This window comes from Thunnus thynnus, chromosome 4 (genome assembly GCF_963924715.1).
Source record: "Thunnus thynnus chromosome 4, fThuThy2.1, whole genome shotgun sequence".
NCBI lineage: Eukaryota > Metazoa > Chordata > Actinopteri > Scombriformes > Scombridae > Thunnus > Thunnus thynnus.
The window spans coordinates 19,208,775-19,223,821 of record NC_089520.1 but is presented as its reverse complement, the minus strand read 5'-3'; the positions used below and the strand labels follow the sequence as shown (position 1 = coordinate 19,223,821).

General features: G+C 38.0%; 2 protein-coding genes across 2 annotated transcripts; both read left to right on the top strand.

Annotated features, from left to right (window-relative positions):
• The first annotated feature begins 716 nt into the window (after window positions 1–716).
• tusc2b (tumor suppressor 2, mitochondrial calcium regulator b) lies at window positions 717–4,339 on the top strand. Its single transcript, XM_067587230.1, has 4 exons — window positions 717–892; window positions 1,920–2,174; window positions 3,310–3,430; window positions 3,526–4,339. Exons 2-4 carry the CDS (start codon window positions 2,026–2,028, stop codon window positions 3,589–3,591), a joined length of 336 nt encoding a protein of 111 aa, XP_067443331.1. The 5' UTR covers window positions 717–892; window positions 1,920–2,025; the 3' UTR covers window positions 3,592–4,339.
• Window positions 4,340–8,428: 4,089 nt separating this feature from the next.
• On the top strand, window positions 8,429–14,967 carry hyal2b (hyaluronidase 2b). Its single transcript, XM_067587228.1, has 4 exons — window positions 8,429–8,638; window positions 9,168–10,147; window positions 10,948–11,037; window positions 11,131–14,967. The coding sequence occupies exons 2-4, from the start codon at window positions 9,197–9,199 to the stop codon at window positions 11,518–11,520; spliced, it is 1,431 nt and encodes a 476-aa protein (XP_067443329.1). The 5' UTR covers window positions 8,429–8,638; window positions 9,168–9,196; the 3' UTR covers window positions 11,521–14,967.
• Window positions 14,968–15,047: the final 80 nt, after the last annotated feature.

The following is a 15,047-nucleotide window of genomic DNA, read 5'->3' as shown; positions in this document are numbered from 1 at the left end:
TTTGTGCAAGCCCTCAAGTTCTTCCACACTATACTCAGAAACACACTTTTTATTTGTGCATAAGGGCATTGTCATGTTGAAACAGGAAAAAACTTTCCCCACACTGTTATAATGCTATAAAGCTGTAAGCACACTATTGCCTAAAATATCATTGTATGTTGCAGCATTAATGGACAGTTTAATGGAAAGTTTATCTGAAGTTAATGTGAAGATTCAGCTGTCCAAATTAGTCAAATCAAGTAGATATCTTTTAATGTTACAGTCTTTTCCTGTCCGAGGAAACACAAATAGGGAATTTGATGCTAGAAAGACTGTAAAATGTGGCAGATATTCACTTGAAAAGTGTTGACACACTGTGGATTTTGGCCCCCTTCACTTGAAAGCACATTTGAAGGGGATCTTTTAATAGCCAGTACGAACAGGAGGAATGATTACGGTGAGGAAAACCTCTTTCAGTGTTCATATGGGCATCTGACTGTTAGACAAACTTGAAAAATTGTTACCCAACCTTTAAGATTACCCTCTATTAGGGTTTGTGGTGTCCATATATTTTTGGCTATATAGTGTACCATACTGGCATACTCTTCACAATGTCTAATTAAAGGGACAAGCAGTGAGTCTCCAGTACGTTTCTGCTCCACCAGCTGCTTTGCTGGTACGGTTTTCCACTTTCACACTCCTGTCCATGTGGTGGCGCCACCTGTAGGCAGCCGCCAGAGAAAAGCACAGAGAGGAAGAAGAAGAACGTGTAGCATTACTTAGCATAAACAGCTAGCTGTGTATGTGTGTGTGTATGTGTGTGTGTTATGAGGTCTTTGCTTGTACAAATTTAGCAAGCCAAAATCATCAAAGACTATTTTAATACCTGCGAACAGACCAAAATCCACTCTCGGTATGTTTTCAACTGATCTGAATGCTACAGTTCAGTCACTCATCAAACCAGCTATCGTTAGCTTTTGACAACGTTACTTTGTAAACCACATTTATACGTTTTGACCTGAGCTAATGCTAGTAAGAACTGTGTCGTTAGTTAATGTTAATGTCAGGAGCCGGGACATGAAGTGACATAAATGTTACTGTAACTAACTCGGGTAACGTCAAGACCAATTTCTCTACCGTCTTGTCGTAGCTAGCTAAGTTAGCTGCCTCTGTCCAGATAACCTTAGCAATGTCCCAGAGCCCTGCAGACCAAGCAGGGCTAACTAACGTTATTCAGGGTTTTCTTCACTTCAGATACAAATTAAACCTGATTTTAGAGAAGGGTAGTCAGGTTTGTGACGCTGGCAGGGTCGTGTTAACATAATATTGAATTTTCTGGTTGCAATGTCATGTAAGTTAGCTTAACTGGCCTTCTGTAGACTGATACAAGACATATGACCCAATTTAAGGCTATCAATCTTATAATTATCTTAGCTAAGTTTCATATTTATAAGTGTATGTTTGCCAACAAAAAAAGCTTCTCTTCTCAGTTTTTCATGAAGAATGTAACCAATAACAGACCATTAAATCTTCCACTAAGAAGAAGGCTGTAGAAATTGTAACTGAGTGTTTTGCTTTTAATGTCTTACTTTAACTGTACTCTGTTTATGTCAATTATGTATTTAGTTTTTATACATTATTTTTATTCTTTTTTTATTTGTATTTAATTTTCCTTCTATTTCTTATGTGTTGGTCATGAACACCCCTGGCATTTTGTTCCCAAGAATGTACCTCATGTTCATTCATCTACTTAATAAACTGGGCGAGGCTTTTTTATATATAAGGTAGAGTTTTGGACTCTGTCCATGGTACGACTTTTCTTGTCTACAGGACAAGTGTCAATTCAGGATCAGCAAGAAATGTGTAACTAACTAAATTAGTTTACATGTGTTCTAATATTTTGCATAAAATTACTAAACCACTTCCTTTTAATGTGTCAGTTTTCCAAGGTGTCATTTCCTGAAGGGTCACATTCATCTGGTGCAGTAACACTGTAGCACTACTGGCAGTCCTGTGACCCAAGAAAATAATGTGCTGCAGCTGAAGATGGGTGGTAGTGGCTCCAAATCCAAAGGATTTTGGCCTTTTTCTGGCTCAGGTAGTGTGGATGATCCAACCAAAGATGGAAATGAGCGGCCACTGGCGAGAGTGCGAAGTTTCCCAGGTGCAACACCTTTTGTGTTTACTAGACGAAGGTAAATAATGCCTCAGTGGGTTGTGTGCACCAACATACATATCATTTGTTGTTGTTGTTTTTCTTAAGGTATTGTACTGTATCAGACTCACAGACTGATATACAGCATAAATGACATACATGCAGTACATGCTCCAAACATCCTGACCAAACCTCACCTAAAAAATGCACGATTGGGCTAACATGACATGCCCTTAGAACAAGCCAGAGAATATTGTATGACGTTGTGTTTTATTTGCTACTAAAAGTACTAAATTAAAAAACCCAACACTGATATAAAGGCCTGGCTATCGTGAGGTGTACCTGTGTTTGCACAGAAAACATTCCCACACATGTTCACATTCAGCCGGTGCTGTTGACTCTGGCTAAGACGGAGTCAAATTCATGCCGTTTGCACATCAATTCTGACCCATCCACTGACTGACTGCACATTATTGTGTTACCAGGATTTCTTGGATCAAGTGACACATGTTCATTCAGCCAATTTCCACAATAATGTGTCCACTATAATTTCATTTTCCTGTTTTTTTAAAAAATTTTTATTGTTGTTGACTTAAGTGGACAAAAACATATTGCAGTCCTCTGCTGCTGTAGCTGATCTGCAGTGGACTTAACTTCCCTCTTACACTACTGTTGTACTGAGTTGTTATTTGCATACCTGTGGCTGAGCTGTTAGCATACCGTACTCCTCTGACATTTCAAAAACAGGGCATTTTATATATAAGAAGACAGCTGACTAGTGTTTTTTTATTTCTGATACCATTTTAGGTAAACTACACATTGTAATGTAGCGGAGGCATAAGGACACTAAACAGCTGGTTGTGACGTGCTATGGGGGGCCTGGCATCCTAAAAAATTAATTTTTTCATTATGATTTTGCATTTTTTTTACTCATTTTCTCATTGGCTAGCTCTCTTTTTTGTGTAAAAATAAATAGTTTGTACACAATTAATGTTTGATATTCTCTAGATTGTGTGATATAAATTAACGATAAAATGACTCAAGCCACAATTCCTCCAGTTTTCATCAACCTGTGATTTAAGTATCAACAGAATTTGCAAATGTTAGGATGGATACAGACAAATTACTAGCATATTATGTATTTACAGATAATTCATTTTGCCTCTCTGCTGCAGCTCTATGTACTTTGACGAAGACGGTGACTTGGCCCACGAGTTCTATGAAGAGACAATTGTGACAAAAAACGGACGTAAAAAAGCCAAGCTGAGGAGGATTCAAAAAAACTTAACACCTCAGGTGAGAATCATACTCCTAAACTAGGACTTTGCTTACCAACGCTAGTTCTCTGTTTTGTCAGCTGAAACAATTTCATCTCTTTTGTATCCTTCCAGGGAATTATAAGGCTGGACCACCCTTGCATCCATGTAGATTTCCCAGTTGTCCTCTGTGAAGCCTGACGACGACTGAGCAGTGTCTCAGACTTGCCACTGTCAACTCCGTCCTGTGGTTTCCCTTACAGCTGGATACCAGAACCACCTTTTAAAATAACATGATCTCTTGATATATATGATGCCCTTATGTGGACAGGCTGATGCAATGTGTGCCGAGCCTCTGCATGTGATCTGTTTTTGGCTTGTGTGCAGTTAGACACAGTATAGTCACCTATGGGGGATCTAGAAGGGTGCCAAGTTGGCAAAACGTACTCAGTTTACAGATCATGGTTTGTGTGCATGTAAGCGTGTATGTGTGTGTGCAGACACGGGATGAAATGTGACAGAGTCCTGAATTTATTGCTGCAGATTTTCTGGGATGTTTCATAGAACTCTAGAGGAGTTTAAGGAGATTGTAATCAGCTCTTCCCCACGTCACAGTCATATCTAGAGCAGGAAAGTTCAAGTGCACACTTGAGTTTTTTGACACCATCATGACTTGATTTATTATGCATGGTAAAGGATCTACTTATTGGTAAAAGCCTTGGGAGTTGACAATCAGTGGCCCACAAAATTAAAAGTGGATAACGTCATATTATAATGTTGGAAGGACTGGTAACGATGACCTTGGTGTGACCAGACCTCAGAGCCACACATGTACACAGCAGCAGTGAGTCTAATAAGAGATACTGTTGTTTCTGTTGCTGCTTTGGCATACTATGTTTCACTTTTAATTTATTATAACTGTTTTTTAATTACAATTTGAAACGCTGAACTGTGTCATGGTCCTCTTTTTATATTGATCCACCGTAGTTGAGCAGTATTTTTAAGTGCATTTACTTCACAAGTCTAGATCAATTGGAGAAGAAAATCTATGGATTTTCTTGGATGATTTTATAATCATTGCTTATAAAAATTGCATGTGTAAAATAGATACTACACTATTAATGTAGTCATGTTGTGGGTATATTTTCTAGGGATTAGGAAGTTATGCAACCTCGGGGGAATTTATTAATTTAATTTACATTGTACAACTGAAAAATTACTTAAGTCCACTCGGTAGCTTTTTCTGCAGATTTTTCAGGGTTTATTATCTCCCTGTCACATATGACCACTTGTTAATGCAGTAACATACTTGCATGTGTGAATTTAGACCTGCGTTGTGTGAAATATTTACAGAAATATTTCCTTGCTTTTGGGAGGACATGGAGTACTTATCTCACTTGATTTCTAAAATCCAGGCTGCAGCCCTGATAGACACCACATTTAAATGGGTGATTTAATACAAAATACTGTGATAATTATATTATTCAATCACATAAACTCATGTTACCTAGAGATCTAAAGGACCTGAAGATGAACATTTGGAATCCAAAGTTTTAAAGCTGTGGGTTTGGACCAATCATGCTGACACATTTTTTTTCAATAATCTACATAATGGTACCTCCATCTGGAGTTGTGTAGTTTGCGTTCCAAACCGAAATGCTGGAAGAGTGAAAGAAGTTTCCAGAAGAAATCTCTTTTCAGCCGTGTCAAATGAACCTTTATATAACAATAATTTGGCAATAATTTTCTCTTGTAACAATGGAAAATTCAGATTTTTAGCAAAGGTTAAAAAAACTCATGAATTGACAGGACCTGTTCACTCATTACAAATCATGCCCCTGACCTCCACCTGAGATTGAAAAAAAGAGCACCTGCAGAGGAAATTGCGAAGGCAAACCATTGTCAGGGGGCTTAAGTGTGTGTGTGTCTGCTAATGAGAGACGGATGAAGATAAGACAAAAGTGAAGGTCGTGAATGCCATCTCCATGGGAAAAGGTTTGCTATAAAGCTGTCTGTGATATTGTTCTCCTTTAGAGGATAAAACAGGCTGTGCCAAAATCCACTCCACTTTATTGCTTCCATGAAATGATTTTACTCTGCATAATGCTTTGTGCGTTTTTACCTCTGGGCAAGTACCCTTTTTAAGCTGAGTCCAGGGGAGAAAAGCCACAACAATTACTTTTTGTTTAATTTTACAAAGCTGTAATAATATGTAAGGACGTGAAGTGAGAAAAAAGAAGACCTGACTCGGCAAACCGCCAAAACTTTGCTGACATGTGTCGGCACATTTGAGACATAAAAACTCCTTAAGTAAATAAAATATTATTTAAATCAGATTTATTATTCACAGGAACCATTGGCATCCTAAATGTGATTGTTTAAGAATTTGTGAATTAACCCTTTTTTAATTAAAATGTAAGATTTTTGCCTTTATTGGACTGTTGACATTAAATAGGCAGACAGGAAACAAGGGAGAGAGAGTTATGACGTGCAACAAAAGTCCCTGACTGGAAGTGAACAAAGGATTGTATAAACAACACCAGAAAAATCCAGAATACTATATGATGACTCAGGTTTAACAACTGGGACGGCCTTATGTCTTCATAAGACTTCAAAAGAAAGCTATTAGTCATGAGGTGCATGTTAGAAATTTAATGGTGATAATGAGGCTAAGACATCAATTATGTGACAACACGCTTTGTCTGTATGAACAATTTAAATATTAAACTCTCATGCGTTCGATGAGCTCATTTAGTTCAACTGAAGATAATCAATCTGTGAGTAATGTTTACCTTTTCAGCTCTTGAAAGGGGTATTTATGTGATGCATGAGTCTCATACAAATGAGTTAATTTGATAATGCAAACCCCAACATTGCAGCGGGCTTATAACTTCTTTACTTACAAACAGCACAAGTATAAGACATCTATATTAAGTCCTTAAACGCTGAAGTCATTTAGTGGCATCAGGATTCTTTTAGTTCTTGGTGACCTGCACATCTTGTAAGTAATAACTACAACTATAATTTGATGGCCCTCATGTAAGATCTTTCTTAAAATAGTCACATAACTGACACAGACCCTAGTTTCAAAACAAAAACTCACCATTCAAAGACGGGTTCACAATTTTCCAAGTCTGTCTTAAAACAATAAGTACCCAAATGGACTGTGAAACAGGTTTTTCTTGCCATAATCATTCCTCCAGTTCATACTAGCCATTAGAAGATCCCTTCATAATGCATTTACGATGTAAATGATGGGGGACAAAATCCAAACTTTAAACAATACTGCATCTTGTGACTCCACCATTTAAAACAACTATAATGTTTTGTGTGCCCAGTCAGTGGCATCAGAACAATGTACTACAGCATGTTAGAGAAACAGGCATAGCAACTTGTTGAAACTCCCCTTTTTTCAAAGTGAATGTAAGCAAAATCCTATGGGGAGATGTTTTGCACATGTGTTTGTAACTTCAGATAGAGGTCAAACAGAGGTGGAGCCCGCAGGATATTTAAATACCAGTCAGTGGTGGATTTCAACACAGAATGAACAACTTCTTCTGTCTCTTTTGTTAAGAGGATTACACAGACGTTGATAATGGAGCAGAAGATCAATCTTGGCCTCTATGCATCCTGATCTCCAACAACAACTCAAACAGCTTCACTGAATTATTTTTATCCTGAAATTTGAGAAGCAGAGGCTGCGGGTAAGAAAACTTCTTGAAACAACAGATTTTTAAAAAAGAATTATCATGTTATCAAGAATATGTTTGCTTTATCAACATGAAATATGTGTTGTCTTGCACATTTCTTGCACAGTGGGATCACATTTGTCACCATTTAGAGCAAGAGCTTGTATTCAAGCTTAAATGTATAGCAGACATCTTAAAAGACAAAGTACAAAATTAATGCTATTCCAGCACACTGCAACCAGCCAACTTTTTCAAAACTAAAATTATGCCCATTCTAAAGCTGTAAATAGAAACTTTGTAAATATGACCAGTGTTTCTAAAAAATAAAAAAAAACTAGTGTGGTAGTCAATCTGCACGTTATGTATGTTCTTTTTTAATCTATGCACCTTGAAACAAAAGTGCATGTTTGACATTCAAACAGATGTTAGTGTTGGCAAAGTAATAAAACAGTTTTATTCCATTTAATTTACACTAAATGGCCCCAACATACAGTATGTAAGAGTGGGTGTCACCAAAATAACAACTAATAGGATTCCAAATAAACTAGAGATATGGAGAAAAGTGAGACATGCATAACAGATTGCTAGACATAAACCTTTGTGTGAACAGGTTTTTACCAAATAAATTATATTTTGGTTGATTGGTAGAGAGATTGTACAAGACATAGAAAGAAGAAAGGGGGACATATATAGGACATACATCCAGTAACAATGTATTAAGTACTACACATTTACTTAATTGTTGCGTGAAGGATGTTTTGGATTACTGTAGACAGAAGGAATTATTCATATAATGCAGATATTTTAGTTCATACCAAACAGATATTTTTCTAATTACTTTTGCAAATGAAATCTATTAGATAAAAAAGAAACACACCTAACCTCATGCTTAAGTGTCCAGTCATTCAATCACTCCTTCATTCATTCATTCATTCATTGAGTCAGTCAGTCCTTCTCCCCTTCATCCATTAATTTTACGTTCACGATTAAGTTTAAACTTCTTTTTTTTTTAATTCACTTTTTTATACACATTGGTAAAATAGCTGCACAGTAGAGAACAGTCAACGACTGTCAAATATTTCGACATGTAGAGAATATGTTTCATATTTGGCCTCATCAAAGAAACTCAATGCAGAGCAGAACTTGAGGAACGGACTATTTGGTCTCATAAAGGGGGGGTGAAAGACACTGTAATGTAATTGTATGGTAAAATATATGCCACATGGGGTTAAGATTATGGTTAAGTGGTACAATTTAGTGTTGGTCAAGCTAAAATCCAACCTTGTATGAATAAAGATGTCAAAAAAGGCTGATTCAATTTCTTTCATAAATTCAACAAAAGCCCCCTACTCAGGAACTCAATGCACTGATCTGTTGTTGCTCAACGTTACCCGTCATCACCATCATTTCTCTAGCCGCAGCTGGCAGATTTGTAAATTATGAGCATGGATTGAACGGACTATGAGCGTTATTTTTCACATGGCAGGGCAGTGGAAAAGTCATTTATCTGACGGTTACATGTGTGGAAGAAACCCGCGTCTTCAGTTTCATCGGAAAAGGTCAGACGGGACAAGAAGAAACCACGTTAGCTAACTTACTTTAGCACGTCTGTTACTTTCAATGAAACTTGAAGCTAATTTGGCTAATTTGTGTTAGTATAAGGACAGGAGGTGTTTAAATTAGTCTCATATGATAGACGCTAGCGGAAACGTTTGTTATTGTTTTGCTTTTACTTTATCGCAAACTAACATTTAACTTATCACAGATTTCCCGAAATAAAGTGATTCAGTCAACATCTATCAAACAGGAAGTTGACTGTTATTATTGTGATTAAGACTTGATCATTTTGGCAATAAATTAGCATTTGTCTAAATCTAGCCAGCTTAGACCTTAGCTTTAGATGTATTCTTTATTCTGTAACGTTATTCTGATATTTATTCCCTTATTTGTGAGATGACATGTTCCTTTTATCCTGAACATCCTGAAGAAACACATATCTCCTCAAAGTCGACCTCAATATTTAATACACTTCACAGATTTGATATTTCTGACATCATTATAAATCTGTTTGTCCTTTTTTTTTTGCAGAGAAAGAAGAGAGAAGGTGAGCAGTGGCCATGGAGGCTGTATTTCACTCTCTCCTCTCTGCAGCTGGCCGGCTGCCTTGGTTTCTTCTGACACTGTTAACATCATGGACGGTCATGTGTTCAGCAGATATAAAGCAGACAAGATGGCCATTATACTCCCAGAAGCCTATTCTTCTTGCATGGAATGCCCCAACACAGGAGTGTGCCCCGCGACATCGCGTAACTTTATCTTTGGACCAGTTTGACATTGTGGCGTCCCCCAATGAGGGCTTTGTCCGGCAGAACCTTACTATCTTCTACAAGGAGCGCCTCGGGCTGTATCCCTATTATGAGCGTGGTGGCACTGCAGTGAATGGAGGCCTTCCACAGCTTGCCAGCCTCACTCAGCACTATGAAAAGATGCCTGAAGGGGTGCAAAAATACATACGTGAGCCAGACGCAAAAGGTTTGGCTGTTATTGACTGGGAGGAGTGGCGCCCATTGTGGATCCGAAATTGGGATATTAAGGATATCTATCGAAATAAATCCCGTGAGATGGTGGCCAACAAGAACCCTAAGTGGACCCTGGAACAAGTGGGAAAAGTTGCACAGCAGGAATTTGAGCTCTCGGCTCGCCAATTCATGCTGCAGACTCTGAAAATTGCAAAGAATTTGAGGCCCAATCAACTATGGGGCTTCTACCTGTTTCCAGACTGTTACAACCATGACTACAGGAGTGGCCTGAAGAACTATACAGGCCGCTGCCCTGTGGTGGACATGGCCCGCAATGATCAACTTAACTGGTTGTGGATGGAATGCACTGCACTCTTCCCGTCTATATACATTGATTCTATGCTGAAATCCACAAATTATGGGAGCTTGTTTGTTCGAAACAGGGTGAAGGAGGCAATGCGCCTGGCGTCTGTTGGGGATGGATTAGCGCATCCTGTATTTGTTTACACCCGGCCCACATATATCAGTCAGATGACCCTCCTAACTGAGGTTAGTTGGCTTGAAGCAGGAATTACTCAAGTACAGGAGGATCATTATTTCATTATTTATATTGGAGTGCGATTATTATATTTTAACTGTTGATGAATCTATCATGTTTGCTTCATCGATGAATCATTTAGTCTTAAAAATGTCATAAATTATGATAAATGCCTGTCATCACTTTCCAAAGAGATGTGTCACACAAAGCTCAAATAGTATTTAATTTACAGTTGCTCTTCCCTACATTTACACACACTGCAGTCAGCAAATATTTGGTATTTTTACTTTTTTATTGACTGAAATGATTATAAAAGTTGCCATTAATTGTCTGTCAAATGACTAATTAATTAATTGATTCAACTTTTCAATGCTACAGTTTTCTTATGAATGTTTGTGTAGTATGATTCTATTAAATGTCCAAATATGTTGCTATAATTAGAAGTATAAAAGTAGAATATTACAAGCATATATCACAGTAAGAGACTTCTTACTCCTACTGTAAGTTTCACATTTGGCAACACATCAGGTGACAACACGTTGCTGCTGGTTATATAACGTTTGTGTAGTGTTTGTAGTGTGTATGTGTCTGGGTAGGAGTCAGTTAAATCACTGAAAGCATCTACATTACACTCTGTTTCAGCTATCCGCACATGTCAACAGGTTGACGTCGTTGGAAGCGTATCAGCGTAGTGACCATTTAAAAGACTCACTTAAGTGGAATTCAAATGTACTAAAAAAGAAAATTGTTTTGTATGTGTTTCCCTAAATGTTTGGTACTCAGCTGACCTGTCTGTGTGAATGTCTTGTAGAAAGATCTGGTCTCCACTATCGGTGAGAGTGTTGCACTCGGAGTAGCAGGTGTTATCTTCTGGGGGGACACGTCATATGCCAGCAGCAATGTAAGTGCTGTACCTTCCCTACTTGTTTGATGCTGACAAGCCTGGTGCTCAGTGATGTAGGTTGATATCTTTTTTTTTTTTCCCCCTCTCCAGGTCAGCTGCTCCACCCTAAATAAGTATCTTCAGGGACCACTTGGCCGGTACCTGCTCAACGTGTCTACAGCAGCAGAACAGTGCAGTCAGGTGCTGTGTAAATCTCACGGCCGCTGTCTGCGCACTGTACCAGACAGCGACGTGTACCTTCATCTCAACCCCTTAACCCACAGCATCACCAGTCAGGGGGGGCAATTGAAGGTTACTGGCGTGCCTGGCCAAGCTGAGCTGACTCTTTTCCACACACATTTCCAGTGCCAATGCTACAGTGGGTACAGGGGTGAGGGCTGCGCTCAGAAAGAAAAAGGGCAGAATAAAGCCTCCTCTGTTCTAGGAACCTGGCCTCTTTGCTTTTTACTCCCACTTGGACTCCTCACTCTGCTACACTGAGGAAACTGAGAAGCCCAAACTATTCACCACTTCTGCCAGCTCAGAAAACAACGGTTCCGTCTTTTTGACATAAAAGTAGTGCGAGTTACTGAGCACTAGTGATACTGATGTATTGACCGCAGCTCAGAGAGATCGTCCTGTGGTCAGATATTTCCAGTAAGACAGGAGCTAGTGATCCCAGCACACAGATCCATCCAACAAAAATATTAGTTTCTGGGAGATCTCCAATCTCACAACTGCCTCCTGGAGCTAACATCTATCCATCAGTGTTGCAAGTGGTCATTAACTCATACCATTGTATGTCAAAAATGAAATCTGTCCCTTAAAGGCCTCCGCCATGCTCCATGCTGACCTTGACCTCCAGATGAGGATATACTGTCACTACACTTTCATCGGGACTACAATGTCTTTGTGGAACTGTACTCACAAAGAAATGCCTTATGAAAAAAGACTGTTTAAACTCAAGGTTTTTTTTATGTATCTGTTTTTTTTTACGATGGACACAACAGAAGTAGAGCTTAAAGTGGAAGAAAGGTCAATTTAATGCCCAGCTCATCACAACAGAAAGTAGTTTTATGTATTGTGCTGTTGGATATTGCTGCCTAAACTCAGCATTTTAATTTTTATCTGTTGATGTATCAAGCCAAGACATTTAGCCTTAAGACTGAAATACAAATATTTCATTGTGCCAGAAAGTGATAAATTATGACGAATGCAGCCTTTAAAGTCCAACTGAAATTGCATGTATTTTTTTTTCTGTTACAGCATATCTACTCTGTAAATCACATGTCCTGTGTGTGTGTGGGAGAAATTTACGTTTTATAGTTTTTGGTTTCATGATGGCACCCCTTATCTGCATTCATTTGTCTGAATATTGTTAGTTTTCCATCTTCGTAGATAGAGATCTTGTTTCCATACAGCCAATCAAATCACTTGATTTTAAACTATATTTGCTTAAAGCAGTGATGTCACTGTTTTACTATTGGCAGACACAGCATCCCGCTACACAACACAAGAGCCACAGACAGTGAAGAGCAACCCACATCAGCTTTCCTGCTAAAGTCTCCTTCTTGTTTAACTTACAAACATGAACATGTGTCTTGTCCTTCATCTCAGCTTGTTGTACGAGCCACCAAACAAACTTTCACCGGGGTAAAGTGCACAGTTAACATCAGTTTGCAGGCTAAGTAGTTAATTAGCGTAAACATACCTGCAAATGTCACTTTGGTCCGTTTAGATGTCGGTGTGGTACTTCCTCTTCAGTACCATTAATAAGTACAAACTGTATCCTAATGACTTGTCAGCTACAGTGCAAGTTTGTTTACTTTGTCTTTCATTCCCCTGCTGGAGCTCAGCCCTGCCAGCTGCTGTCAGTCAAACACAGAAACAGCAACAGAAACAACTTGGCTGGATCTGCCTGTTTCAGTTCAGAAATGTGCCTTAACAGGGCTACGAAGTGCTCTTCTTTTACTGTTGTCTTTGTTTACAGTTGTCATTAATGAGTTTTTTTTTTTTTTTTTTTTACAGCAGTGTTCATCTCAGCCCTCTGTTGGGCCCCGTGCTTTGTACTGACATTAACTCTCTTTTTTTTTAATAATGATGGATATGAAAAGGAAAGGGTGGACAGAATAGTAACCTAGTCCTAGATAAGGAAGAATTTTCAGTACAAAAAGGCCAAAAATTAGGTTTAGAAACTGTCTCCATTACATAGTTTGTCCACCAGAGAGCACTGACAAATTTATCACCTGGAAAATGTCCCACTCAGTAAATGGTAAACTGCACTTGCATAGTGCCTTTCTAGCACCAACCTGCGCATCAGTAGGATCTAATCATTAACACACACATTCACATTGGGAGCAATTTGGGGTTCAGTATCTTGCCCAAGGACACTTCGACATGTGGAATGGAGGAGGAGTTTGTTAAAAGAAAATCAAATATTGGACAATATACCTGATTTTTTTTTTTTTTGTCAGTATTAAGTATCAAATTGCGGTTTCAGTTGGGCTCAGTTTTGATTTTTAATGTGTAGTTTGACTTGCTTGCACTGCATTTGGTGTCAGAGTTCCTGCCAGTGACACTTTGTTGATAGCAACTACTGAAGGTACATCTTCATTTCCATTTTTTGCCAAGTAAATATATTTACTAGACTGAAGATAGCTGAGCAGTTTCATATGTATTCAGTAGGTTTGTATTTATTCTCTATGGCAGTGCTCAAAAAAGTATTTAGCTACCTAAAAGTAGTTGGTTGTACTGGTTTTTCACAAACTGGTACAAGGAGAATCAAACTAATGATTTTGCGGTAGAACTGTTATGTACAGTTTGCTGCAAATGTTTTGAAATTCTGCACTTTAACTATTTTTCTGTTGAGGTATATCTGGCTTTACTCCATATGGATACTTACAAGAGGTGATATTAAGGCTTATTACTGGCATGCACACCAGCAGTGCATCGCAGTAGAATATGGTGTTTTTCTTCCATTTTAATGTGTCATGTTAGAGATGTTCCACTGTGAATCTTGCCTGAGAAGAAATTCAGAAAGGTGCTTCTATGATTGTTACACTCAACTCAGTTGCTGATCTATGTCATTATTTTAAATGCAGTATGATGTATTAGAGCAAAGATTCATTTACATATTAATCAGATTCAATGAAAATTTCTGTAGAAAACAAGGTCTGAAAACACAGTAACACTGGTTTCTGTGGTATCAAGATGGAAGAAAGATGTCACTTATGTATAATGCAGATCTTGGATTAGAGCTCAGATTTTACCCCACAGAACCATGTTGGCAAGTTAATGCCAAAGATCAATATTTATATTTCAATGAAAGGAAAGAAAATATAAAAGATTACAAAAGAAGTGCTTTAAAGAGTCATACTATTGGTTTTTGTATTATTTCATATCATAGACAAATATTGTCACCCATTTTTGACTCATACCATAATGTTTTAAATATTTTAATGTGTTTCTTCCTGTCCTCCAGGCAGCCAATTCATTGCACATCAGTATGAATTCAACGTGAGACTTTGACCTTGTTTGAGATGGGTAATCCGTTATCAAATCTGCACTTACAATCTACTCTCATACCTAGATGACTATGTATAGATAACCTACGTCAAATGCGCACAGTTATATGATGTCCACTGTGATTACGTTACTGAGGCAAGTTTCCAGTCTCTGAAAATTGACTTTCATACCATAAAGAAATGAGTCGTGGCTGTCTGGAGGGTAAAACAATAACAAATCTAAAACCATGAACTTTTCCTTCAGTGTTAATAAGGAAAGTGTCTTGAAGCCTTATTTTGCCAAAATGTATTAATTTTGTTTGAAACCAAATCTGAAAAATCCAAAGGGTTGCACAGGATCCTAATGTTTTGTATCTATATATATTTGATATTCACCTTTTACATCAAGAGAATTTCAATATTAAAAAAAGGACTTTCAATGTTATTTTCTCTTCTTGTTATTTTCGGGGGACTGCAGAACATTTTGTCTTGTCTGTAAGCAGCAAAGATATTCTGCATCTTCTG

Bases quoted from the DNA above. Each gene is read 5' to 3' on its own strand.
- tusc2b (XM_067587230.1), top strand. From the start codon at position 2,026: ATGGGTGGTAGTGGCTCCAAATCCAAAGGATTTTGGCCTTTTTCTGGC. The intron at 2,175-3,309 runs GTAAATAATGCC...TCTCTGCTGCAG, and splicing joins TTTGTGTTTACTAGACGAAG to CTCTATGTACTTTGACGAAG. The intron at 3,431-3,525 runs GTGAGAATCATA...GTATCCTTCCAG, and splicing joins AAAAAAACTTAACACCTCAG to GGAATTATAAGGCTGGACCA.
- hyal2b (XM_067587228.1), top strand. From the start codon at position 9,197: ATGGAGGCTGTATTTCACTCTCTCCTCTCTGCAGCTGGCCGGCTGCCT. The intron at 10,148-10,947 runs GTTAGTTGGCTT...AATGTCTTGTAG, and splicing joins AGATGACCCTCCTAACTGAG to AAAGATCTGGTCTCCACTAT. The intron at 11,038-11,130 runs GTAAGTGCTGTA...CCCCCTCTCCAG, and splicing joins CGTCATATGCCAGCAGCAAT to GTCAGCTGCTCCACCCTAAA.